Here is a 27,298-nt window from a genome sequence, read left to right as displayed (position 1 = left end):
GAAAACTACCACCATATATCCGTAAGAATTCTGTAGATGATTCGCATAACTTGACATAATTAAATCGTAACTCAGAAATTAGAAAAATCGAAACAGAAAATTTTTAAATTAACCCATTCGGGAATTCGAGAGAAATAACTCAGCTACAAATGGAAAACAATAAGCGCTAGCCAAGCAAGGCAAAAAAGTATCATCTTCTTTCGATAACAATTTGTAATGTCATATTGAATTTTCTAGCATTAATTGTTATTTTTGTTAGGCCACAATTATTATTTAGTTTTATCAAGAATTGATAAATATCGAATTCAACATTGTGGAAATAGCTGCTTAGAACTACGAACTACGTAGTTTGCATTAATCTTTGACGTTTAGTAATGCTGCTTGGATTCTCATTTCTTTCTACGTGGGCCAGAATATCCACAAGACTTTGAAAATTAATTTAAAAAGAATAAAGCGAAAAAATCATACATACGAACAAAAATCACAACACTTTTAGCATTTTCTTCGTTACCATGTGCGTTTGTTTTAGTTTTTATGTCCGCCATTAGAGAGTGACTTCAGTGCCCCCTATAGTTCGTTGGAGTTGCGAATAGGAAGAGCTGCAGACACTGTCTAATGGCGGACGAAAAAGGTAAAACAAATTCCGTATCTCATAACTTGCTTTGAACCTTAGTGACTGACAATAACTTTTCATCGTGTTTGTGGGAAAGCTTTCTTTTCTATTCGCAACCCTAATAGACTATGGGCGACGCTGTAGTGAATGGCGGATGAAAAAGGTAAAACAAACGCATGCCGTAACTTATAACTTACTTTGACGCTTAGTGAATTACAGTAATTTTTCATCGTATTTGGGGGAAGCTTTTCTTTCTATTTGCAACTCTAGCGCTCGAATACGCTACCTTGCGGAAATTCACAAAACTGCCGACAAAACTAAAACATTGCGTTCCATGCGTTCATTTTGGGCAAAACAAATAGTTTGTTATGTATATTTTTTTATTTGCGTAATTCATCATTTGGAATCGTCATCCGCAACAGCGCAACATCAAAAATATCTGATATAAACTGTGAGTACACATTTTATTTATCTTGTTCTGAGTGAATTTGAATAAACATCAGTTTTTCAATTCGATGAAAAAAAAAAACGAACTTAACAACATTGACTGGACACTTTTCCTTAACCTAATTCCACATAAATGATTTAAATACCCTTTGTTACTACAGTATCCTACTGAATAGACAGTATGCAAATAAATTTTCTTGAAAATATTTATCGCAGAACAGATTGAAAAATCCAGAAAGAACGTTAAGAATTTGAACAATAAAAAATAAAAGTTCACCAAAAATCTGTTTATAGGGTTATGGTTTTAAAATTGTGTGAAAGAATAATGTATCTTGACAAGATTTCGCATATCAGGTAAATCATTTCCATGACGAATGAATTAAATGCATGATTTCTTTTGATATCCAATCATATAGTCATAGAAATAAATTATTTAGTGTTAAACGTTACTCTTGACAGTCTGCCACGTATGTGCACTATGTGACAAAAATGTCAACAAATGCCGGAAATGTCATGAAACTGAACTTAATATGTACTAATGTATAGAAAAAAACGGTACAAAATGAAAATGCCGTTCGAAGCGAACCAAAAATTTATGAATTCCGAATTCAACATTGTGAAAATGGCTGCTTCAGAACAACTTACTGTGTGTTCTGCATTAATTGTTTACCTTCGTAATACTTTTTGGTTTCTAATCTCTTTCTATATGGGTCAGAATAACCAAAAGACTTTGAAAAATCTTTTCAAATGAATAAAGAACAAAAAATCATACATGCGAACAAAAATATCTATCATTTCCTAAGTTTAGAAGCAATTTATATGTTACAGCGTGCGTTTGTTTTAGTTTTTTCATCGGCCATTAGACTGTGGCTGCAGCGCCCCCTATAGTTTGTTGGAGTTGGGAATTCTTCTGAAATTACATTACACCATAAACTGTCTGAAGCCTGTAATTTACCCTAAAGAAAACACGTGGAATAATGGAATGTTTTACCCTTTTCTTTAGTATTATTAATCAGCGCAAGGTAGCGTATTCGAGTTCTGAAGTTGCGAATTTCTCTGAAATTACGTTACATCATAAACTGTCTGAAACCTTTAATTTACCCCCAAAGAAAACACATGGAACGGAATATTTTACTTTTTTAAGTAATATTGTTAATCCCCGCAAGGTAACGTATCCGAGCTCTGGAGTTGCGAATTTACATGCTTGTTCTGTTTGGAAATGCACTTTCGCCTTTATTTCACCTCAGTGGTTCTAGAGTCCCTATAAGGACTCTTTCTGTTTACCTTGTGATAGTGCGCGACATCTTTATATCAGTTGACGTACCAGTCTAAGTTCTTTGTTCAATGTATATTACGGTGCGAATGTTTTGGCACCGTTGTAAAAACCAATCATTTTCTATGTTATGGTTTTAGTTTGGAAAGCTTGGCGCAGGAAAGGACATTTAACTTATGAAATAAATTAGAAAGTTACTAATCACATAGCATTTTCCATTGATTATACTTTTAAATCCCACAATCGCAATTTTCTGATTGGTTTATTTTAATGAACAAAATTTTTCGGAACTTTAATTGCATTTAAAACTTCTAGTACATCCCTTGTCAGCCTTAAGACGTATTGAAATGGTAAATATATATATTTTTTAATATTCACCAGAACTTCGAAGTGCTTGAAAACAGACGTATTCAATGCTAGGAACTATTTCATTCCGACAGCTTTTCAGTTGAAAATACGACTCCAAAAGTAGTGTATTCTCGCTTGACCCTTAACTTCTTAGGCATATTTAACAGTAAGAACATCAGATGAAAGAAATAAATGTTTGAAATTGAAAGTGTTCAAATTTTTCGTTTGAATAACTAGAAATTTTTCTTCGACAGTTTAAAATGTTACGAAAATTTACATGATCATACAATAAAGTTCGTCCATAGCATGGACTTCTTCGAAACAGTTGTTTTAAAGTGGGATTGATCAGCTGTTGTAATTTTTAGTGCTGTATATTTTTCATGTAATTAAAAAAATATTTACTCTTTTATTTTATGGAACCCTATTATGATATAGGAACGTTCTTTAAATTCCTTTTGCTGTTAGAAATTTTATGCTGTGTTGGCCAAGTTTATCAAAAGTGCATAAACAACCGTCCGGAAGAAAATGAGTATTGACAATAACTGCAAATTTAATTAGCTAATCAACTGATGTATTCGACGGGGAGGGGGAGGCTTTTTTGTTTTAACTCAACAGCATTTTTTCTATTTGGTCCTTTGAACTTCTTGCCTTTTCTTTGCAGAAATCACATCACTGCTTATGGTATAGTTGTTACTGCTAGTTGTATTTGGAAACTGCCCTACTAAATGAATTTTTACTGGTAAAGCAGTTGAGACAAAGCTCATAATATTAATAAAATACAGAAATAACTTCACAATTAAAAATTTAAAAATTAAATTTAAAAAATCATCATTTAATTTTTTTCTGACATAAAAATTTGTAGGAAAGAGGAAATGACATTCATTGCTTTTTAACTTATTGTCTAATGAGAATAAGTGAATTATATGCTATTGAAGAGAGTTGACAGTGGTGGCTTATACGAAGGGGCAAGGGAGGCAACTGCCCCCTGACTTTCAAAAGTAAAGGGGCCTTGCCCCCTCAGTTTTCAGAGTTAAAGAAATAATGATTGATTGAAAAATGTTTTTTTATTAGGAGGATTGATTTATTTCAAGAAAGCAAAAACTAAAAATTCCTAATGAAAAATCCCTCTTCTCATCTTATTTCATAAGTTGAATGGAATTTTAAAATGGAAGGAAAAAATCTGCAGTAGCCATCCATCCCAATTTTTGATACCATATTAAACCTTTTTAGAAATTATTATATCAGTTAATATTAAAAGCCAGTATTGTTACCCAATTTTACAAAAAAAAAAAAAAGAAGAAAAGAAAAAATCCGCTATATGGGCCATGCCCCGTAACCTCTACACCCCTTTTGACCCGTCATTTTTTGGTGCACCAGCCGCCTATGAGAGTTAAAAACATTCAGTAACATCATTTGCATTCCATGAATTTTACAAATTACTATGTTCAATATAGAGCTATGTTCAATTTGTTATTGAATGTTACTGAAATATGATCTTTCCTAAAATAGGCTACAACTTCTCTCTTAGTCTCTGAAACATTCCTTACTTTCATTTTTTTAAATGATTCTCAAAAGATTATCTTTACTGGTTTAAATTTATTTCAAATCAAGTGTGAATAATTTATGCCAAGTTTCAGAATGCCAAGAATCAGCAGTTTTTTTATTCCTTCTTTCAAAATTAAAGCTATTTGCAGACATGGTTAAATTGAAATAAGATGCTGAACAATTTAGTCTAAAATGACTGTCACAAATAGCTTTCTCTAGAAGCAGAAGAATTAAAAAATCTATATTCTATCGTCGAAGGACCCAAAGCAGAACATTTTTTGATGTTCCAGCTTCCTTCCTAGATAATAAGTAATTGCTCTGGATATTCTTCGGCTGTGGCAACTTTACTGTACATTTCTGAATGCTTCTGAGTTTCATATTTTAATTTGCTGTCTTTACTATAAAAATGAACATATAAAAAAATAATAACATTATAAATTTTTTTTCAATGTGTTTGTTTTTTTACTTTTTTCCATTCATTTGAGAAAATATTTTGTTGATTTTTTGTGATCTATGATATTAAAGTCACTCTTCAAATTTTCTTTTACAAGGATTGATCATTGAAGCAATATTTGTTTTTTTAATTTCCTTTTTTTCTATTTTTTATTTCCTTTTTTCCTACACTATTTTTCCATTTTCGTCCTTTTCTCCTTTTTGTAAAAATATGCTTACAAAAAAGACAGCCTCATATGCAGAACCTTTAATCTGCACCAGTGACGTGCACTCCGCCCAAATAAACCAAGCAGAGTTTGGGCACACCAAAAATAATTTTCATTTCTCATTTGTATGCTCATGATTCGCAGGACGTATGAATTATAAGTTTTCTCTCTTCTCAAATGTCACTTAAAATAAATCAAAAAAAAAAAAAAAACTTTTATTAGTCTGCCAAAAGGGGCTATGGTTTCATCCGAGCATGCAAACCCAGGTGACGGATAGAAAAAACAAAACTTGAAACCATGCACTAGAAAGAATGAAGAGGGGTGTTGGCATGCGACACTTGTGTAATACATTTTTGTTGTAAAATTTTATTTTTTAATTATACTGCAAAATTTAGTTATCAAAGTCTTAAAAAAAAAAGAAGAGTCACATTATTGTCATTTGAAAAACATACATGAAGATGAAAAACATGTATTCTGGATTTGAAGAAAGATTTTCGGTCTACCTCAAATTGATTTGCTTTTTTTCATTTTTTGAATCATGAAAAAAATAAATACATAAACTATTGTGTTTTCTGGCTATTCAAATAAGTATTTGTTAATAATAATTTATATGGTTCATTGATGCTAAGTTGTTTATTCAATAATTTATTTTTAAATATTTTTTCTTCCCAATAATCAACAAAATCAAAAGAATATATTTGGCGAGGTATTGGAGTGGTATATTACGAGAATGGTTAACTTTTGACTGTAGACTCAAATTCCTGAAAAATCCATGCTCCACTGCTTCAGGGGTGTGATCACGAAGGGAGAAGAGACACGTGTTAGTTCAGGCCTGAGATTTTTAAAATTAAGTGTGAAATATATGTAGAGATGTAGGGGTAAACAATATGGAGGCTGGAGGGGGGTACATAAAAGTCATTTGAGATAAGACCACCAAAATTTCTGTGTACGCCCCTGCATTGCTTAACTGCTTTCATGTATATTAACCACTTATATGCATGAAATTGTTCTTTTATGTGTAGGAAGTACAAATACAAATGAAACGACCAGCATCAGGTCTTCAGACAGTGGCGTAGCTAGACCCGACTTTCGGGGGGGGTTACTTCTTATATATATATATATATGTGTGTGTGTGTGTGTGTGTGTGTGTAATCGCTTGGAATTTTTTCCTTTTCTTCTTTTTTTTTCCTTTCTCTTCTCTCTTCTTTTTCTCTTTTTTTTTTTTTTTTTGAGACTAACTTTTCGGGGGGGGGGGGGGGGTTGTCCCCAAAACCCCCCCCTTAGCTACGCCCCTGTCTTCAGGACCAGCTAGCCTGGTTCTAGTCAGTTTATTAGTCCCCAATGATGATCAATGACCCTCTTAAAGCCAACCACCCCCTTGCTCATTACCGCTTCTTCCAGTGAGGTGTTCCAAGTGCCCATGACCCTTTTAAAGTTCTCTCCCGATTATCGGTGATCAGATTGTCCGTGGCTTCGGATTATCTGCAGGTCTTTTCACATTTTTTTTCAACGATGCTTTAACATTTTTAAACTTATGATTGTGCTGTTATTCAAATACAAATACAATACAAATATAACTGTGATGACCAGCAACAGGCTCTTGGCCTAGCTAGGCTGATCCTAGTCAATTTATTAGTCCTCAATAAAGATCAATGGCCCTCTTAAAGTTATCCACCTCCTTGCTCATTACCACCCCTTCCGGTAAGCTGTTCCAAGTGCCCACAACCCTGCTAAAGTAGTAGTTTTTCCTTAATTCCAGGTTAGCCTGAGATTTGAATAACTTAAAACAATTATCCCTCGTCCTGCTTTCGGTGCAAAAATTTAATCCATTAGTATCATTCATTTTGATAAACTTAAACAACTGAATCATGACCCCTCTGATCCTCCTTTGCTCCTTGCTATACATATTAAGCGAATTAAGTCTGGTATCATAATCTATATCTGAGAGTCCTTTTACTAGTCTAGTATCCCTTCTTTGAACCTTTTCCAATATGGAAATATCTTTCCTGAGATAAGGAGACCAAAACTGAACAGTATAAATACTCCAAATGAGGTCTTACCAAACTTTTATATAAAGGCAGAAAATCTTTCTTAGATTTGTTTGAAATAGGTCTGTGGATAAACCCAAGCATTTTAAAATAAGCTCTCAAATTTAGAGAATTGTTCGTGATTGTGTAGGAAGGTATTTTCTGATTATTCTTGTAAAATAACAAAATCCAAAATTGCATTTTGTAGTTTTTTTTAATTATGTAAGTATTATTGAGAATTGTCAAGCATAAATTACTTATGTGATGTGTTTTAAAAAATATAATTATTTTTCTGATATTATAAGCTATTAATTTTTTGGATGTGTAACTTTTTAAAGCTAAACCGTGCAGTTCTTGAGATATCTCTCCCATTTTACATGAAACTTTAGGACAACCTACACAGGGTGGTTATAATATTTGTGTTATTTTTTTCTGAAATATCTTAGCTTAAATATCACATAAAGAGATAGCTTTAATTCCTTTGCTTGTTTAAATTGTAAATTAAAAACAAATAAATGTAATTTAATTTGGAAAAATGAAAGTAAGACAATATGTCATGTAGAAATTGCCATCTTAATGTTATAATTTTGAAAAATAAGAACTAGTTCTTAACTTTGTAGCTGTAATTCAAGATTTTTAGAATACTTTTAAACCATTGGCCCATTAAATACATCAAAGTCATGCATTTCTTATTTGAAGGAAAAAAAAGAGCTATAAAACTTTACACTAAAAATGTGGAAACATTCTTACAAACAATTCTCATTATGATAGTTTTTCAATTTATTTATTTATTCATTCATCAAATTAATATCTTTGCTATATCAATGTCCTTCCAAATAAATTTGTTACTCAAGTATTGATTTTTTTTCCCTTGAAGGCTGCATCTGAAAAAATTTGTAAAGTGCGATTGAACTTAGGTTCAAATTCATCAGTTCCATACAGTCAGCTTCTTGATCTTAGGTCTGCCCAAAGTTTGAATGGTAGAACATCAATGGAGGTAAGTTTTAATTTTTTTAGTTAACTACATTTTCAACTTGTTTTGAGTGTTGTACATACTCACATATAGTTGATCTCGCATATATAAGTTCACCCTCCTACTTATAGGAGGAAAATCAGGGAAAAATCAAAAACCCTTGTCTGAGTCAAGGTCCTACTTTATGAAAAAAATCAGGAAGTTTTTGCCATAATTTCTGAAAATAAACATTCAAAAAAGAAGGAATATGGAATGCAATGAACTATCTTACGATCAAAAACGTGCAATACTTATACTTTTGTGAGAAAAAATTTCGTTTCTGTGATCATGATTTTTGTAAATGGTACATTTTCATGGTCATGATCTTTTTACTTGCTGCTTTCATGTTGAATTAACTCCACTAAAAGATTTTCACTGTTGCCATATTTCATTTTTTTTTTTAATGAGCATTAATTTTCACTTTACCAGCTATCAGGGAAACTTTAATACCGAAATTCCTGCACTTTTGACCTAGTCTATCTTTTATTGTAACAATTCATTATTTATTTCACAGTCAGATCATGTAAAATTATAGCAGAAAGTGTATATTTACTTCTTTAGACTGTGTTTAAGAGGGTTGTACTGAAATCGAGAAACTGTTTCGTTTTCGCATTTTTTTCTTTCTTATTGTTTGGGGAAAATTTTGGAAATTCTGCTCTCAACTTTTAAAGTCATTTTTTGTACTAAATGCTTCGACTTATACATAAATAAAGTAGAACACAAAATTGGTTCTTACGAAAAAAAAATGACCATTTTGAAAAGTAGTAATACTTTTAAGTATTTAAAATTAATATGGATATTTTGTTATTGAAAGTGTTTACTATTCTTCTGAAAGAAGCCTTATATTCATAAATTTTTCATGGACAACCACATAGCTGCCAACTTGTATGATTTAGCCGTACATTGTAAGATTTTCGGACATTTTGTACGATTGTACGATCTTAGGGCAGATTTGTACGATTTTTAGGTTTTTGGTTTTAATTTTACAGTAATTACAAACGGTTGAAGTTTTCTTTTACTTCCAACACTTTTGAGAGCAGAAAAACTATTGTTTTAAACAAGTTTTGATAGACAATTTTTGAAAGTCAGCAAATTTTCAAAGTTTAATTTCCAAGAAATAAAAATTTTATTATTTTATTTATTTTTAAATTTTTTTTTTTTTTTTTTTTTGCTTATAAAAACACAGATCAAGTCAAGGTAAAAATTTGAAAATACTATAATACTTTGTTTTAATACTTTTCTTTATTATGGTCAAAAAAGGGTAGAACTATTACCACCGCGCGCATTGTAAGATTTTTTAAGCTGGCATGTTTGCAACAGTGCAACCATTTTTAAGCAAATATATCCTGCTTTATTTTTCTGTCTCGCTTAATTTCCTTTATGTAATGGTATCTGGTGGATCTCCCTTTGAGACATAGTGGTTTATTTGAGTACACATAGTCAGGGCTTTGTTACCAAACTGGCTAACTAGGCCGTGGCTTGAAGCCCTTGATTTTCAATTGCCCCCAAAAGATTAAAATTATTTAAATTCTAAGAAATTAAAATTTTGTCCTTTATTTATTCTCCTTTTCCTTCTGTTTGTAAGATGCGAGTTGCTCTGCACTATAAGCAAGGACGGATCCAGAAAGTTCCTGAAAAAAAATGATCTAGAAAAAACACCGCCCCCTCCTTCAAGGAGAGGGCGGTTTATTTTTTAATTGACCTTTTACTATGTCTATATGATTTATACATGCTTGGAGGGAAGGGGGGGGGGGGACTGCCACAACATTTTTATCTAAAACTAACTCTGGTCTCTGAAATTATTTCTTTCTTTTTCTGTTGAAAGAGGTATTCTAAAATTGCGTTTTAGATCTTCAGTTTCCTAATAATTCCGTGAAATGTTTCGAAGACCTTTAACATCATCATCGATGATAGTCAAAAATTGCACTTTTAAAACTTCAGTTTCAAAAAATTACCAAAGGAGAGTAACTTAACCCATCCTTTTCCTTAACACTACCTGAGATATCTACAATCACATCTTCAAGACTTAAATTGTGCAAAATGCCCAGGGGACGTCTTTCCAACTTCTCCCAACATTGCCAAAGATTGTTTTGAAATTGCCTTTCTGAAACTTTAATACCAAATAGTTTTCTAAAGGGATATTCGAACTCTATTCCTTTTCTTAACGTCATCAAAGAAGACCTGCCCTTGCATTTTATTACTTCAATTTGGAAAAATTACCACTTAAGGGTCTCTCAAGGGAGGTTGGGATCGTCCCCACCGCTCTACCCTTGTATCCATCCTTGGCTATAATAAATATTTTGAGCTAGTGACTGAGCACCAGGGCCGGCTCTAGTAGTTTCCCCATCCCGGAGAAATCTCAAAAGTGCCGCCCTTCCCCACGGTAAAAAAAAATATATATATATCTTATATATATATATAATATTAAAAAAATAAAAATAAGGGGGGAAAACGTTCAAACATTACAAGTTTTCACTTTTGCTTTACAAATATAGTTTATTTCCCTTCTTTTTCCCTTAATATAGTTTTTTCTGCTATTGTCTTCATCGATTCATCAATACTAAGTACGACCACCACTTTCCTGCACTGTCCGACAGTTGCACAACCAGAAAATATATTTAAGGGGAGAAGGTGGCAGGCTTGAAATTTCCCGCTTTCGCTAGTGGGGATTCTCCCCTGGAGAAAATTTTGAAATTTTAGTCCTAAGAACACAGTTTTGGACGGGCTCTGGTGGAAAGTTTCAGGGCACCTTCTGAGGAAACTTTAAGAAACTGAAGTCTTAAAAATGTGATTATAGAGGCGATATGTGTTGACGTTGGAGTAAGGGATGGGGCTTCGGTGCTGTCTTTAATGATTTTTTTTCTTCTGAAAATAGAGTGAAATCGATCACATCTCACTCCAATTTTTCGACATTGAAGTTTTCCAAAATACAGTTGAATCGGTTATTTCACAAAAGGCATAAGTCCAACTAATGCAACTTTTCAGGAATCAATAAAAAATGATTATTTCATTCAGAAATGAAATAAATTCTACGAAACTTTTTATAACTAATCTATCCACAAGTAGGACCATTACCTTAAATTATGTTTCATTTCGTCACTAAAACTAATTATTATTATTTCTTTTAATTTGAACTAATGCTCTTTCTGCAATAAATATCCTGCAAGACTAGTTTACAGTGATGAAAATGTAAATCAAGTGAAACAGGTTTGTTTCAGATTGATTTATGATAATAAAAAATAATATTACAAAGTGACTAAAATAATTAGTGAAGTCTGTACTCATAAATTCATTATCTTAAGAAAATACCTCCTGTATTTTCCTTTTTCTTTCGTCTTGTTTCAGTGAAATAATAAAGTCAGGTGTAAATTAAAAAAAAATTAAATAAAAAAAATAAAAAAATAAAAAAAATTATTAAAAAACTATATTTATATTTATATTCATCAAATACATCCTCCATGGAAATCTTTTTTTCTATCCTTCTCTTGTCTAATTTTGTGTACCAAGTTCGATGTACATATTAGTATGATTATGTTCAAAATTGCACTGAATAAACACCTTGATATTTGTTATTTCTTTCAACAATATGAAAATTTTACCTTAATACTCAATATTGGCAAAGGTAGTTCAGCTGACAAGCCTTACTTTACAATATTCTCTTGAAAACCGTCTATAAATAGCAAACCGTTCCTTTGATGTTCTATCGAATATTTTATTTAAGCATGGTGAATGTTGATAATTGAAAACATTTGTTGCCCACAATGATGTTCCTATCAATTTTTCTGAGGGTATATTCCCAGTAATCCCTTACGCACAATATGAGTATGCATTCATATACATAACATGAATTTTTTTGAAGCTTGAGGGTATACGTTTATATGTCTAAAAAATGTTTGACAGTATAAGGCGTATATGGAGTACAACCCTATGGGAACACCACTGGTTGCTCGGTATAATATTTTTCCAAAATCTCAATTTGGGAGATAAATTCTCTTAAAAAATGAAGGGCACTTTTTTAAGCAGTTACACAGATTTCATTATTTTCAACAGATTTGATGTAATTTCAAGATTTCACTTACAAGAGATTGGATTTACCACGGTTATAATCTGTCATATCTGTTTAGCATTGGCTATATCGTTCCAAGATCCCGGTAGCAAAGGACAAATGAATGTCCTCTCAAAGAAAAGTCAATCTCTTCAGAAAGTGAATTTCTTCAAGAAAGTAAATTTCTTCGGTGTTGTTTCTAGAAAAAGTCTCCTGCAGCATTGTTCTTATTTGGACCAGTGTACATCTCACTGAAAGAATACAGTTTTTTTGCAGTTCCTGGAGTGATGTTAATAAAACCCCTGAGAAATCAACAACTTTCATTCAGACTCCATGATTTCTAACCCCCCCCCCCCCTCCCCAACTCCCGATCTGACGAACCTACCATTACTGAAATTGTTAGATCAAAGAAGTTATTTGTTTTTACTTCATTACGCCAAAAAATCTAGTTCTTCTATGATCTTGCCATTTCGTCTTACTATTTCTTCCTTCAGTGTTTAGTGCAGAAAGGGCATAAGTCCTGGAGTTACGCTCTTTCTGCACTTAACGAAAAATGTGACCCCTAAGTAAAGTGCTTTGTTTTACAAGAATTGACTTCGCTGCTACACTAGTCAATGTCTCTACATACAAGCATGGGAAAACCACAGCTAACTCAATTTTGAAAAAAATGTGACTTATGCCCTTTCTGCAATAGTAGATTCAGTTACCAACGAACTTTAATGATTAGAAGAACACCCAAAAAACATTGCTAAAATATGGCACCAGAGCCGCCCTTGTGAGCACTGCTCCACCTGAAGTCATTGTTAGTTCCCCGTAAATTTTTTTGTTTATCAGGTTTGACTATAGAGAACCTCAAAAGGCTTCCTAATATCTTAATCTCTTCCCATTCCTAGTTGAGTACATTTTTTTTCCAACTAACACCGTGGCTTCAACAGAATCTGTCTACTCAACTCAGTAATATTAGTTTTTCAAGGGGTTGAATGGAGGTTCGTAAGGCATACTTAATCTTTTAAAATTTAAAATGTACTCAAAAAATAAAAATTAGTTTCAATCTATAATATGCACTGCTTTATTTTACAGTAAAGATAATTTTTTAACATATTTTTAAGGATATTTTTACTGCTTATTATGATGTAGTTTTTTCAATGAAAATTTTGCTTTTCAGGGTACAGCTGATTTTTTAAAAGGTTTACCATCTCATGATGAAAATAATTTTTCCCGTTTTCAACCTGATACTTCCTGTAAAAATTATGTAAGTATTTCTGTACTTACGACTACCAAAAATCAAAATTACCAAAATTACTTTATTGCAAAGTAAATACCAATGTCATTTGTTTAACTATGTCTTGTTAATATGAACATAATAATTATGATGAATTTTTCTGAATCCAGCTGTGCCAAAGGCAGTCTATTACACACTATGCAGACCCCAAAGATTTCGTATTTTCCCTACTTTTTCCTACTTTTTGAAGCTCACTCCTTTTTTTTCCTACTTTTTCCTCCCCCCCCTACTTTTTCTTTTTTTAGCATAGCACTTCTAATTGTACATTGATTCTTATTTTTACTATGCCTCACTGAGAATTTTCTGCATGTTTCAATTTTGAAAAGAAAAAGAAAGAAGTAAATAGTGAGCATTTCATTGACTAACAATAGTAATTTCTGGAAAAAATGTAGCGGCGTTTGCTTCTTTAAAAGTTAAATTTTCGAAAGCGCAACTTTTTTGCCGATGCTGCGTTTACGGTTGACTTTTCTCTTTATCGCCTTGATTTTTGTCCTAATGTTTTAACAAAACAATTAAGAAGTAGATACTGACACATTCAGATACAATTACATATTATACACCCGTTAGAAGTTTTAATTACTGTAAACGGCCGACGGTTTGAAAAGTGTGGGAAAAGCCACTACAGTAAAATGGCATTTGTTTTAAGCAAAAAGACTATGTGAAACCTTAAAAGAAATATAAGGAAGCGAAAAATGAAAAACCTGTACACATTTTTATTTATGTTAGTGCAGAATAAAAGCGACAGATCACAAAAATTTGCGAAAACTAATCATTTTAAAAAATTGCGGAATAAATATGATTATTGTTCCTTCTAGATCGTAAATATGATTATATAAATGAATTTTCTTTCCTTGAAATAAGTGTCTATTCAAAAAAAAAAAAAAAAAGAATGGGGCAAAACATTCCAAATTTTTAGAGGAAAATCGATTTAAATGCTAGATTCCATCACTTTAACATTTTAAAAATACTGTTAGTTTATTTTTGGGACAGTTTTAAATTGTTAGAAGATACTTTTTGCACCCTAGTGTCTTTAACCCCCTTGATTTTGATTTATACTTGATTGAATAGAGTTTTTTCATCTTTTGGATCATTTTGTGTTGTTAAAAAGTGTTTATATTTTCGTTCTAAACTTTTCTGTTCTATGTAAAATGTTTCTGGTTACTTAATTTTTTTAGAAGAGAAATGCCAAATTACTTTATTTTTCAACTTAATATATTTCTTCTCTTTCTAAAAATGTTTTTTTCACATTTTTTTGATAATTTTGATTTGTTAAAAGTGTTCCCTCCCCCACCTCCCGCATTAAATTTTTATCTTTACAAAATGTACTTAAATTAATTTTAAAAGTCTTATTTTCATTTCAAATTATGTTTTATAGTTATTTGTCTTTTCATTAATAGGTGGGAATACCAAATTACTTTACCTTTTCCCTTACATTAAATTGTTCCCCTTCCTTCAGAAAATGTTCTTTTCCTCCCAATTTTAGTGTTTTCCCTTTTGTCCTGGTTTCTGTCTCTTCTCATTTCTGTTAGAAATGTTTTGTGTTACTCTAAATTATTTTTCTGTTTACTTTTTTGGATTGTTATTCAAAATTTAAAATTTCGTTTGTGTGCTTATTTGGGCCAAATTTTTAAAACACTAGAAGTTTTAGGTCTTCTATTTCAAGTTTCTCTTCTTTGACACCTTTTTTGAATTTAAACAAATCGTTTGATGCAATATAGCCTATTAAGACTCTTATGCCAAAAAAATCAAACCAAACCAAACCAACCAAGTAACTTTCTCCATTTATATTTGTATCACAAGGGCTGTAAAAAGAAGTATCTGATCTTATTTTTTATTTTGTGTGAAAACCTGACCGACATGAGTCAAACATACTTGCATGAGCCAATTTTAAACCTTTTTGGGCATGCTAAAGGGCATGTCGCTCATGAAAAATTAAATAATATGCGAAAACCAGGTTAAGATATATTTAAATGTATTTGTATATTTAACTTTACAGTTCAATATACAAATACATTTTTCTTAACCTTACCATATTTCCTAACCTGGTTTCTGCATGTTATTTTAAAGGTTATAAAAGATAAATATTTTTCTCCTGCCAATAAAATTTATCATAAATATGACTGTTTCCCCTTGGTGTGTGTGTGTGTAATCATATCTGTTGTTTTTGTATATTATCTTAAATATCATCTATATAATATGTTATTAACTTAATCTTTTTTCCTGGAAATGAAATTTACGTTAAATTTGGTTCCTCTTAACGTGTGTAATCATATCTTTTTTTATTTTTTCCTACTTTTTAAAAGTTGTTTTTTTTCCTACTTTTTTGATTTTTGATTCCTTATTTCTTACTTGTTTTCACCAAAAAACCACTTCGGGGTTTGCACTATGTCAAGCTGGCTATAAAGATTTTGCTGAAAATGAAAATAAGCATACAATTGAAAATTTTACACCAAATCCACACATTTCATAACCAAACCAAATTGTTACTCATTTATTTCTATTTTTTTTAATCCATGAAAACAAACTTCATTTCGTATACATTTTTCACTAAATGAACTAGTTTTTGGTATGAAAATTGTTTGTTCATGATTAACTCTTTAATTTTATTGGAAGGCAAAATATAAATGAGGAAAATAAGTGATGTGTGTCTGTATAAAAATTAAAAAAGTTGTCAATTTCTGGATTTTCCTATTGTTATGAGAGGGGTCATGCTCATAAAAATGCTAAATCTACAAATTTTCTGAGCTGGGGCAAACCTTGAAAATACCCGCCTCTACTCATCTTTCTTCAAATTTCTTGGTAGAGTTTAAACAGGGAAAAAAGAAAAAAATCAGAAATAGGATGCCCATTGCAAGGACCCTGGCTTGCTCCCCCCTTGATTCTGCACACTGACCAACAAATAAGTTTTTTTCATGCATTTCATTTTGGTTTCTTTTTTTTTTATTTTTTAAAGGATCAATATGTTTATATGAATATAATAGGTTTTCAGTTTTACTCAATATACTTTTTAATGTCTCTCTATACTATTTAGGTAATTGTATGATAAACCATTACTGGCTCAAAAAATTGATGCTATTGAGCAAAAAATGCGCAATTTGTGTTTTACGAACTTCCTAAAGTAACACATTCATAAAATTAATAGATGAGTAAAAGCTTGAAAAAGAAATAGATTTTAAGTGCTTAGCCGATACAAGTATGATATTTAGGATGCTAGCTCATATACATTTTATGCATATGAGCTAGCAACCATGCTTATGCATTTGACATTTTTGCATAACTTCTTCATATACATAGGAGAGTTATTACAAAAACTATCCTTATCAGCTGTTATTACAAAGACTGTCCCTTGTCCAAATGAGAGGTCCCATTTCGAAATACAAATACGATGGCCATCAACAGGCTCTGGGGCCAGCTAGGCTGGTCCTTGTGAGTTTATTAGTCTTCAATGAAGATCAATAGCCCTCTTAAAGCTATCCAACCCCTTGCTCATTACCCCGCCTTTTCGGGTAAGCTGTTCCAAGTTCCCATGACCCTACTGAAGAAGTGATTTTTCCTATCCAGGTTAGCCGGAGATTTGAATAGCTTAACTAACCCCTCGTTGATAAATTTAAACAACTGAATCATGTCCCCTCTGACTCTCATTTGCTCCAGGCTATACATATTAAGCCTTTTAAGTCTAGTATCATAGTCTAAATCTGATAGCCCATTTATTAGTCTAGTAACCCTTCTTTGAACCCTTTCCAATACAGAAATGTCTTTCAGGAGATAAGGAGACCAACACTGAACAGCATACTCCAAATGAGGCCTTACTAAATTCATATAAAGGCAGAAGAACCTTCTTAGATTTGTTTGAAATAGATCTTGAAGATTGATAAACCCAAGAATTAGATAGAATTAGATTGATAAACCCAAGCATTCTGTTGGCTTTGTTACTTGCAATGCTGCACTGATGACTAAGCTTGAAAACCTGATTTATTAAGATACTCAGATCAATAACGTTTTCTGCCTGACTAATGACTGGACCCTGTAAATAATAACTTGTATGCTTATTTCCATGATCTAAGTGTCGCACTTGACAGTTCTTTACAATAACTGCCATGCCCTACTTATCTGCCCACTGAGTAATATGATCTAAATCCTCTCAGCTGTTTTACTAGTTCCTCATTTTCTACAATCCCTATAACTTTTACACCATCATCAGAACAATTCATGTCTCCAGAAATATTTGGCGAGAAATTCATCATTCATTATTTGTAGATATACTTTGGCATATCATTTTCAATATGATTTCCATTGAATTAACACTGATAATAAATGCTTGGAGCAAAGTGAAAAATATTTTTCACTGTACATTTTACACTATTTGTGGTTTTTTATTCAAATGCATTAAATAAAATAAATAATCAAGTGAAATATATTTAATAAATAAAATTGAGTACAATAATAGTTGGTTAGGAGCAAAGTGAAAAATATTTTTCACTACATTTTACACTATTTGTGGTTTTTTATTCAAATGCATTAAATAAAATAAATAATCAAGTGAAATATATTTAATAAATAAAATTTAGTACAATAATAGTTGGCTAGGTACTCTCCTTCTACATTGGTAGAAATATACTTTTCAAAGATAATAGGATATTCATAATAAAAGCTTGTTTTTCCTGTAGATGAAAAAGACTTCTGTTTATGTTCCTACTAAAGATCATCCTGCAGAACAAAGTAAGTTATTATTTTTTTAGTTCTCATTTTAAAAAGGACAAAACCATAGAAATAGACATTTTATAAATTTACTTTAAAAGCACATGCGCACACACAATTTATCCTACATGCTAGCAAAAATTTGTTGTCGGTAAAAAGTCCTATCATAGAATTAAATTCAAATTTATTGCCTGATTGTAGTGAAGTTTAAGGACTCCAATAATGCAACATCACAAAACAGCTATAGAACTTAAACAGATTTTTACTTTCTTCTATACCTAATATATAAAAGAAAGTATTGGATTCGTGCTAATTTTCGAATTTCGATTTTTGACGGATTCAAATGTTTTGAGGTCTGCTGAGTCTATTTCAACCATTTTTGGAAAAATGTCTGTCTGTGTGTGTCTGTCACATATATGTGTGACCATTTATTTGTGGCCGCTCTACAGCAAAAACTACCGCATGAAATCGAATGAAATTTGGTACACATATGTGCCCCTATGTGAAGTTGTGACCATTGGTTTTTGGCATGAATTCCACCAAGGGGGGGTGTAGCAATGAGACGTTTCTTGAGTTATGTGTGCCTGCTATTCCCCAGGAAGTAACTGGCGGAATCAAACAAAATTTGCTCCATATGTTGCCCCTAACAGGTACAGGTGCTAATTCAATTTTGGTGTCAATAGCTCAAAGGGGGGTTGAGCTATAGAACATTTTTGTTGTCAATTGTGACTGCTGTATCTCAAGAAATAATGAACAGAATCAAACAAAAATTTATTGACTAGTAGCTCTTAGATGGTTGAAGAGCTGATTCCATTTTGGTGTCAATAGCTGAAAAGGGGGTGGTGCAATTTAATGTTCTTTTTTTTCCATTGTGAGTGCCATATCTCAAGAAATAATGCTACATTCTAGATGAAATTTGGAATAAATGTGAATCCATATGTAAGCAGGCGTTGGTTCAATTTTAACGCCAATCGCTGCATGGGAGGCTGATTTATTTATTTTTTGTGCAGATAAAAATAGCTTTATAATTACAACAATAAGAAAGATAAATCGTAATAGACTGTCGTCTGCGTATTTCGCATGATTTTGATTGTTGGAAAATAACCAGAAAATTGCGATGATTTAAACTTTTTAACTGTTGCCATCTTTTGTTCGTTAGCAAATAAATTTTTCTAATTATTTTAAGCAAGCCTTTTTTCAGTTTTCATTCTTTGCTTTGCTTTTGAGATAAATCAGGAATTCGGATGGTCGCCAAGTTTTGGCGGGTGTAATTTCGTTTTTTGTTGGGAATATTGCTTCCTCTTCAAACATGGGGAGGGATCAAAATTATAAGAAAGATATAGAAGAAAGTTTCGTGATGGCCACAACATACTAGTTTTAATGTAATATTTAATGCATTGAATATTATGTTCTTGATTTTTTTTTTTTAATTTTTTTTTTTTTTTTTTTTGCATTTCAGTTTTTTTTTTTTTTTTTGAACAAATTACTTTTCGCAGCTGTGTAACCTTCTGACTGCTACGGCTCATAGATGGGCAAACAGCAATTGCAGTGTGTCTCTTACTGCACTTGCTCTGTGCCGGTGAAAGCCAAGTGCAGGAAACAATACAAATCTTGGCAATGAAAATGTTAAAGAGTGGGGTGGGAGTGAGGTCAAGGAATGTTAGCTGGCCTGATGCCCAGTAGGTAGGAAATGGGCATTGGCCCAAAGCACTTTTAAGAGCCCAAAACCTGGACACATAGAATATATGTTTTTTTAAGTACAGCTGCAATTATTTTACAAAATTCTATCATTAATCAAAGTATAATGTAATACAATATTAGATTGTAGCTCGATGTTTATGTATTTTTATCAGTATTATCGTAAAACATGAAGTAATTTATTGATAAGATATTTCAAGTAATCTTTGCTGTTGCTATAAAATTAATAGAGGTATATATGCACATGACTTTGAAACTAATGCAAATTTTCAGATTTCGAGATCCAAATCTGGGAGAGTTGGATGTGTTACAATATAATGCAATTAACTTCCTTTAATTTACAATGCTTGGACAAAACACTTTGAAGGGATTTTGCAAAACATAAAGAATGGTTTAGTTTACTCAAATTGTTCATTAAATGAAGTTTTGTAGCAAATTTAACACCACTTAAAGATCACACTAAAAATGAAAATATTTAAGAAACAAAATAGTTTACTGCCATCTTAATTTTAAGTGCAAAATTATTAAATTTATTATTAACTACTATTACTATACTCCATAAACATTGTAATTCATTGATTTTACTTTACAAGTTTGTTAAAGATAGAAGTGATGGTTTGTTTCAAAATGCTAGCAAGGAACTGAGCTTTTTTTCTTTTCTGGTGATGAGAATGATATTTGCTTCAAGAGCAAAGTAGTATTTGGTTGAATTGCTTAATAGTGCTTAACTAGAACTTAGTTGTTGTAATTATTGTAAATGTGGAAACATATGTATTCCTTGGGAATCTCACTAAATATCGCCAAATTGCCACAAACAAAATTAAAAATATCTTTGGTGCTTCAAAAAGCTTGCCAATATACTGTCAAGTGATCACCATTTTTACATTACTGCATTCTGCATTGAAATTAATAGTGATTTGTGACAAAAAGTGTAAAAGCCCCTTTTACAATATCATAATATAAAAACGTGAAAGGTGCACAACTAGACTCCATCACAGAGTGTATTTTACCGTTAAAGTATGAAATCTGTTATTTTATCGAATACCTAGTTATTTCATGGAATAACTGATCATGTCTGTTAAAGTGTAAAACTCTCTTGTATTTCATGATTTAACTAGTTATTTCATAGAATAACGATTTGCAGCCCGCTAAAGTGTAAAATAATCTATATCATATATCTTGCACGACAAATACATTTACCTTCCAGGAACCCTTCTGGTCAGGGATTCAAAAAAATTTTGTATAAAACCGAACATTGTCAACAAAAAATGTTTTTGTTTTAGAAATAATGTTCTTTGTAATTCCAAGTGTCATTTTAGTTATCCTTGTTGTAACAAATGATTTTATGGTATGTTTCCATAAATACCATTTATGCGCTGCATAAATTAGATAAATTGCTTCTTTTTCATTTTAATTATCTATCATTAGTTTATTTATAGGATACCTAGTTATTTCATTTTAGATAAATCATTCAATTTACACTTTAACTGTCTGTCATTAGTTAATTTATAGAATACCTAGTTATTTCATAGAATAACTAGTTAAAGTGTCAAATTAATAACATATTATGCACTTTAACGGACACGATCGGTTATTTCATGGAATAACTAGGTATTCTATAAAATAATTGCATTATCATACCTGCCAACTCTACTGGTTTTTCCGGGAGATTTCTGGATTTTTATCATTTCTATGGATTGTGTATATGGTGTAGGGAACATTCGCATGCACAAGAAAGATAATAAGAAATCCCTGTTCTTCCCTTAATGACAATTAAAAATCCGTCGTAATCATCCACTGGATTTTTTCCCAGTAGATGTTGGCAGGTATGCAATATATACTTTAAGGGTAACATATATATGAAATTTCAATCTTCTATGTCATACCATTTTTGATTTTACAACACATGTGCATTTCATGAGAAAACTTGTGTCAGTTAACTCCGATAATTAAAATGAGGATTTCAGCTGTCCGTAGCGTTCAATAGGTATATATGCCCTTGTTGAGAGGCAGAAAAATCACTCAATACTTATTCAAGGGGTAGCAAAAAGGAAATTTGGGCAGAAATTTGAGAGTATAATTTGTCTCAAAACATATTCTTAGTGCAAAATGTAAAAATAAAACTCATACTTATAATAGAGCTTTTATTTACATGAAATACACCACCAGCTCAGTCAATTCCAGCCGAGGACTGCAGTTTCATGCTTAATAGCACTCATCAGCCCAGCATAGGAGTGACTGAGCTGGAGGTGGAAAACCTCTTCACTCCTATGCCGGACTGATGAGTACTAATAAGCACGAAACTGCAGTCCTCGGCTGGAATTGGCTGAGCTGGTGGTGTATTTCATGTATTTCTGCCTTAGCCCTGGCTATAGGGCGGTAACTTACTGAATAGAGCTTTTATTTGTCTAAACTTTCCCAGAAGCCAAATATTTTTATTTATGTATGAGTACACGTGTCCTCAAAGTATATACTTCTTCATCAGTACAACAGCCTGGTGCAGGCCAAGGCTTTCTCCCTCTGCTTCCTGCAGGCGGTACGACATATTGCAAGGTTTCTCCACCTGTTCACTCCCAAAATTTCTAGGTCCTTCTCAACACTATCCAGCCAACTTGTTGCTGGTCTTCCCCTTCTCCTTGTACCCTCAATCTTCGAAAAAGTTAGCTTTTTAACCGGGTCCAGATCTGCACGCCTAAATACCTGCCCCAGCCATCTGATTCTGTTGGCTTTAATTACTCTTGGCTTTAATTACTCTTAAGATGTTTATTTGTCTAAACTTTCCCAGAAGCCAAATATTTTTAATTATGTATGAGTACACGTGCCCTCAAATGTATATACGAGAAAAGGCAAATCTGACAAACAAAATAACTTGTAGTTGATTCTCCTATTATATTTTGGTTGAGTCTTGGGTTGACAGTGAGGTACGTGGCAAATTTTATTTCATTTTTTTCTGTCAGTGGAGAAAGAATGTTTCATATCGTGCAAAGATTTTAACTTTATTCTTTTTTATTTTGGCATCTTATTTATTTTTGTATTTGTTCATGAAATATGCTAATGCAAATATAGTTTTAGATGTGCAAGTAGATAGGAAGTGAAATCAAATATTTAAAAAAAAATTTACATACACTTTTTTGCAAATTGACCAAAAAGTAAGAAAGTATGAAATACAATATAGGAAATGTTGTTGTAGACAAAAAAAAGGAAGAAATTTCTAGAATGATCAAAAATTAATTTGACAAAATCTATATGCATTTAAATTTTCAAGAACATAACATTTTTAAATGTTGTCATTGCCTTAATTAATGCTGTTATGAAAAAATATTTTATCAATTAATTAAGTGTGGTATTTTTTTCAGTTATAACAACAGAAAAAACTACTATCCTATTGCGGTATTTGCAGCAGCAGTATGACCGAAAGGTATTGTTTACATTAGCCAAATACACATTACATTAGCCAAAAATAACTAATTATAATATGTGAAATAATTATTGTTTCTACATGCTATTTACTAGAAGTAAAATTACAGAATATAAATAGCCATTTTGCAGAAACAAAGAAGTCAAACTTGCATGTAGCAATGTTGTTCATTCATGTTATGCTTTATCAAAGCATGCTATAATCGTACATTTTAATTATTATTTTTTTGGTTATATCAATCAAGGGACTCGGTAACTATCTTCTGAATGTGCAAAATATTGCTCCATGAAATTTAATTTCAATTTAATTGTGAAAAAAATAACTATCTTTCAAATTTCCCTGTTTTTTGTGCATTATCAAGCTGTTTTTAACCAGCATATTAACACTAGACTGGCCAGACCGGTCATTTTGACTGTTAAAAAAATTTAAAATATGCTTGAAATTTTTTGGTTGTAACAAATCTTTGATATTTTTAGGCTTTGTCTAAATATGTCACACCTTCAGCAACACTTTTTTCAGAGAAATATTTACTTGCGCAGAGTTTAAAATTTTTTCTTTTCTTTTTCTCCCATGGCTAAGTCACATTTCTTCTACTGGGTTTGAACTGAGCCTAAATGAAAGATGTTTGGAATATATTCTCTATTTGTCTTAGCTATATGTTCCAAGTTAAACTGTACAAGTTATAACTCCTATAAGAACTAACATAAAATTCTGTTCTTGGTCATATTCATTTTCATGCAATGCTTACGGCTTCTTTTATAAAACAATCGTTTTGACTGCTTCAAAATTTCCATTTTTTTCCCTGACTATACCTATCTCTAATTTGAACAAATTGGGACCAGGGGGTAGGAGTTTAGATTATCAAACCTTTTGCATTACAGAACAGATTGTGCTTTTCTCACGTCCTGTACATAATAACAGCTGGAATGTGGCTATAATGGATCGTAAGTGTTCCAGAACAGAAAGAATTGCTTTGCTGTGTAAAGTATTGTTTGTTAAACTAATCAGAATATAAACAGTATTGCAATAGAGAAAAAATACAGATACAAAAGTGACGATCAGCAACAGGCTCTGTTCCCAGCTAGGCTGGTCTTAGTCAATTTATAATCCCCAGTGAAGATCAATGGCCCTCTTAAAACTATCGACTCCCTTGCTCATTACCACCTCTTCCGGTAAGCTGTTCCAAGGTTCCACTACCCTGCTAAAATAGTAATTTTTCCTAATATTCATGTTAGCCTGAGATTTAAATAGCTTAAAACATTGACCCCTTGTCTTGTTTTGAGTGCTAAACTTTAGCCCTATAACATCTTTCATTTTAATAAATTTAAACCCCTCGGTCTCTTCTTTGCTCAAGACTGTACATTTTTAGCATTCTAAGCCTGGAATCGTAGTCTAAATGAAAGTCCATTTATTAGCCTTGTAGCCCGCCTTTGAACCCTTTCAAATGCATTAATATCTTTCTTAAGATAAGGAGACCAAAACTGAACAGCATACTCCAAATGAGGTCTTACCAAACTTCTATATAAGGGCAGAAGAACTTCTTTAGATTTGTTTGAAATAGATCTATTGATAAACCCACACATCTTATTGGCTTTGTTACTAGCTATGCTGCACTGTTGACTAAACTTGAAATCCTGACTTATTAAGACGCCCATATCCGTAACTTTGTCTGCCTGACTAATGACTGAGCCTTGCAAATAATAACTTGTACACTTATTTGCATGTCCTAAATGTAGCACTTGACATTTCCCAACATTAACAGTCATACCCCTTTTATCAGCCCACTCTATAATATGATCTAGATCCTCTTGCAGCTGATTTGCTTGTTCTTCATTATCTACAATCCCCATAACTTTGACATCATCAGCAAAACAATTCATGTTCCCAGAAATATTTTTATGAATAAAATGTATCAATAAACCTACAATGCAGTACAGTGTAAGACTGCCCATTTGTCAAAATTTTAATATTAGTCATTCATTTTCTTCTGAACCTAATAATGAAGTTTTTTTTTTTTTTTGGCTGCTAAGTTACAAATTTGTTTCAAGACGGTCAATTACGCAATTACGGTCATCTCAACAGCGTTCAGCTTAGAAAGGTTATAAGTAACGTTTATTTAAATTAGAATCATTTGTGTTGAAAACTCAACTCTGTTTCTTTATTAATATGTATAGTCTGGAGCAAAGGAGTGTCAGGGGACATGATTCAGTTGTTTAAATTTATTAAAATGAAAGATGTTAATGGGTTAAATTTTTACACAGAAAGCAGGATGTGGGGTTATTGTTTTAAGCTATTCGAATCTCGGGCTAATTTCGAAATCAGAAAAAATTACTACTTTAGTTGGATTGTGGGCACTTATAGAACAGCTTATCGGAAAAAGCTGTAATGAGCAAGGGGATAGATAGCTTTAAGAGGGCCATTGATCTTCATTTGGGACTAATAAATAGACTAGGGCCAGCCTAGCTGAACCCAGAGTCTGTTGCCGATCGTCATATGTGTATTGTATTATTAATATTATTCTCATAATATAAATAATAATAAAAATTATTATTGTTGTTATAGCGAGCTCAAACAAAAAGAGAGTCTGAATCAGCAGGTCCTAGCGGTGCTCAAGAACAAACTCCAAGAAAGAAGACTCGATTGTAAAAGTAGCTGATCTGAATAGAGCCAAAATTGAAAAAGAAAAAAATTAATGTGAAATGAAAAGAGAAAACAACGGGGATCATTTGTTTTGCTTTTGTTTGTTATGTATATGTAGGAGTTAAGTCAAAATCTCCTGTTTGATGTATATCAAGAGCTGTTCATTTACTTTTATACGAATTTCAAAAGGTTATGCTTTTGCTTTGTGTTGGTATTTTATGTACACTAACGAAGATTGTCCATAATCAATATAATGTTTTATTTGTTGTTTGGTCTTCAGAGGTGCTACTACTGATACGGCCAAAGTTTATGCTTTACAGTTCTCAGCTGCTGTGTTGAGTTTTGAAATATTTTTGTGCATTTTATTTCACTCTTTGCGACTTTTTCCCATTGCTTTCGTTATATTCTTCATTTCATTCCTCTAAAAATTTAAAAGAAAAAAAGTCATACAGATTTAAAACTTTACAAGAAAAGAGACAACTAAGAATGTTTTGTTGATATTAAAGCATCTGTGAAAGTGTTTTTGTTTTAACTATTAACCGCCTTTAACTTCTCCTGTTTATTGTATGCATTGTTTTATGTTGTTCCAATATGGCATTATCACAACCTATGTCTTCTTTATGATGCTAAGTAGAGAGTAAAACAAAGGCGCCCATATAGGGGGGAAAGGGGGGGATCGAGCCCCCCCCCTTGAAATTAGAACTTCCTTGCTTATGGTACTTTTTCTTTGCAAAAATGTAAAAACATTTATTATCCAGCCTTTAATGAATAAGTTATAAAATGAAATATTTTAATGACTCTAATCTGTCTTGAAATCGGTTTCCATGGAGAAAATACCCTCCTAACCCAAGGGGAAAATATCTGAGCACTCTCCTTACAATTTTACATATAGGCGCCTTTTCAAGAAAAATCTTATTATGGAAAATGTATGCAACTTTCTGAAAATAGTCCTGCATATTTTAAAGTATAAAACAATTAAGAATAGTTAAAATATGTTTTTGAGCTATTTTCTTTAATCGTCTAGTTTAACTAGAAACAATTATAAAAATAAATATTACAATTAACTTTACTGTACAATGCAAACTAAGGCTTGCAGTTGTACTTAAAAGAAATAAATTAAAAATAAAAATAAACCAGTGTGACAAGTAATCTGGCAGATGATTAAGTACACAAAGTGGTTCTTATGGTTTTTTAACTTCGTATTAAGCTAAATGCTTAATAATGTTTGTTTAATGTTTAAATAATGTTTAGCTTATTAGCTAAACTTCTTATTAAGCATTTTAAATTGATGTGTAATGCTTTAATTGTTTCTAAACGTGAGGCAGTGAGAAACAAAGGGATGTAAGTGCCAAAATAAAAAAAAATTGGGGATAATCAGTATAAATGGTAAAAAAGAACCTTTCCTCTGTTTCAGGACTAGAGATGGTACTAGTAGCTCTGATGGGTGCTGCTGTACAGCATGATTTAGAATTAAAACTTCAGTGAAAGCTTACCTAGGATTTGAATTTTAAAAAGTCCACTTACATCCCTTTACTTCTGCCTCATATGTCAAAATTTGTTTTTTTCATCTGAGATTAAAAATTCCAGGCAAAA

The 27,298-nt window shown here is 31.9% G+C and overlaps 1 protein-coding gene across 1 annotated transcript; it reads left to right on the top strand.

Moving 5' to 3' along the window:
* The first annotated feature begins 2,495 nt into the window (after positions 1-2,495).
* On the top strand, positions 2,496-27,298 carry LOC129219671 (DET1- and DDB1-associated protein 1-like). Its single transcript, XM_054853947.1, has 6 exons — positions 2,496-2,683; positions 7,790-7,909; positions 13,135-13,221; positions 17,919-17,970; positions 23,004-23,065; positions 25,628-27,298. The coding sequence occupies exons 1-6, from the start codon at positions 2,681-2,683 to the stop codon at positions 25,709-25,711; spliced, it is 408 nt and encodes a 135-aa protein (XP_054709922.1). The 5' UTR covers positions 2,496-2,680; the 3' UTR covers positions 25,712-27,298.

Source organism: Uloborus diversus, chromosome 4, assembly GCF_026930045.1.
Source record: "Uloborus diversus isolate 005 chromosome 4, Udiv.v.3.1, whole genome shotgun sequence".
NCBI lineage: Eukaryota > Metazoa > Arthropoda > Arachnida > Araneae > Uloboridae > Uloborus > Uloborus diversus.
This window is presented reverse-complemented; position numbering and strand designations above follow the sequence as displayed.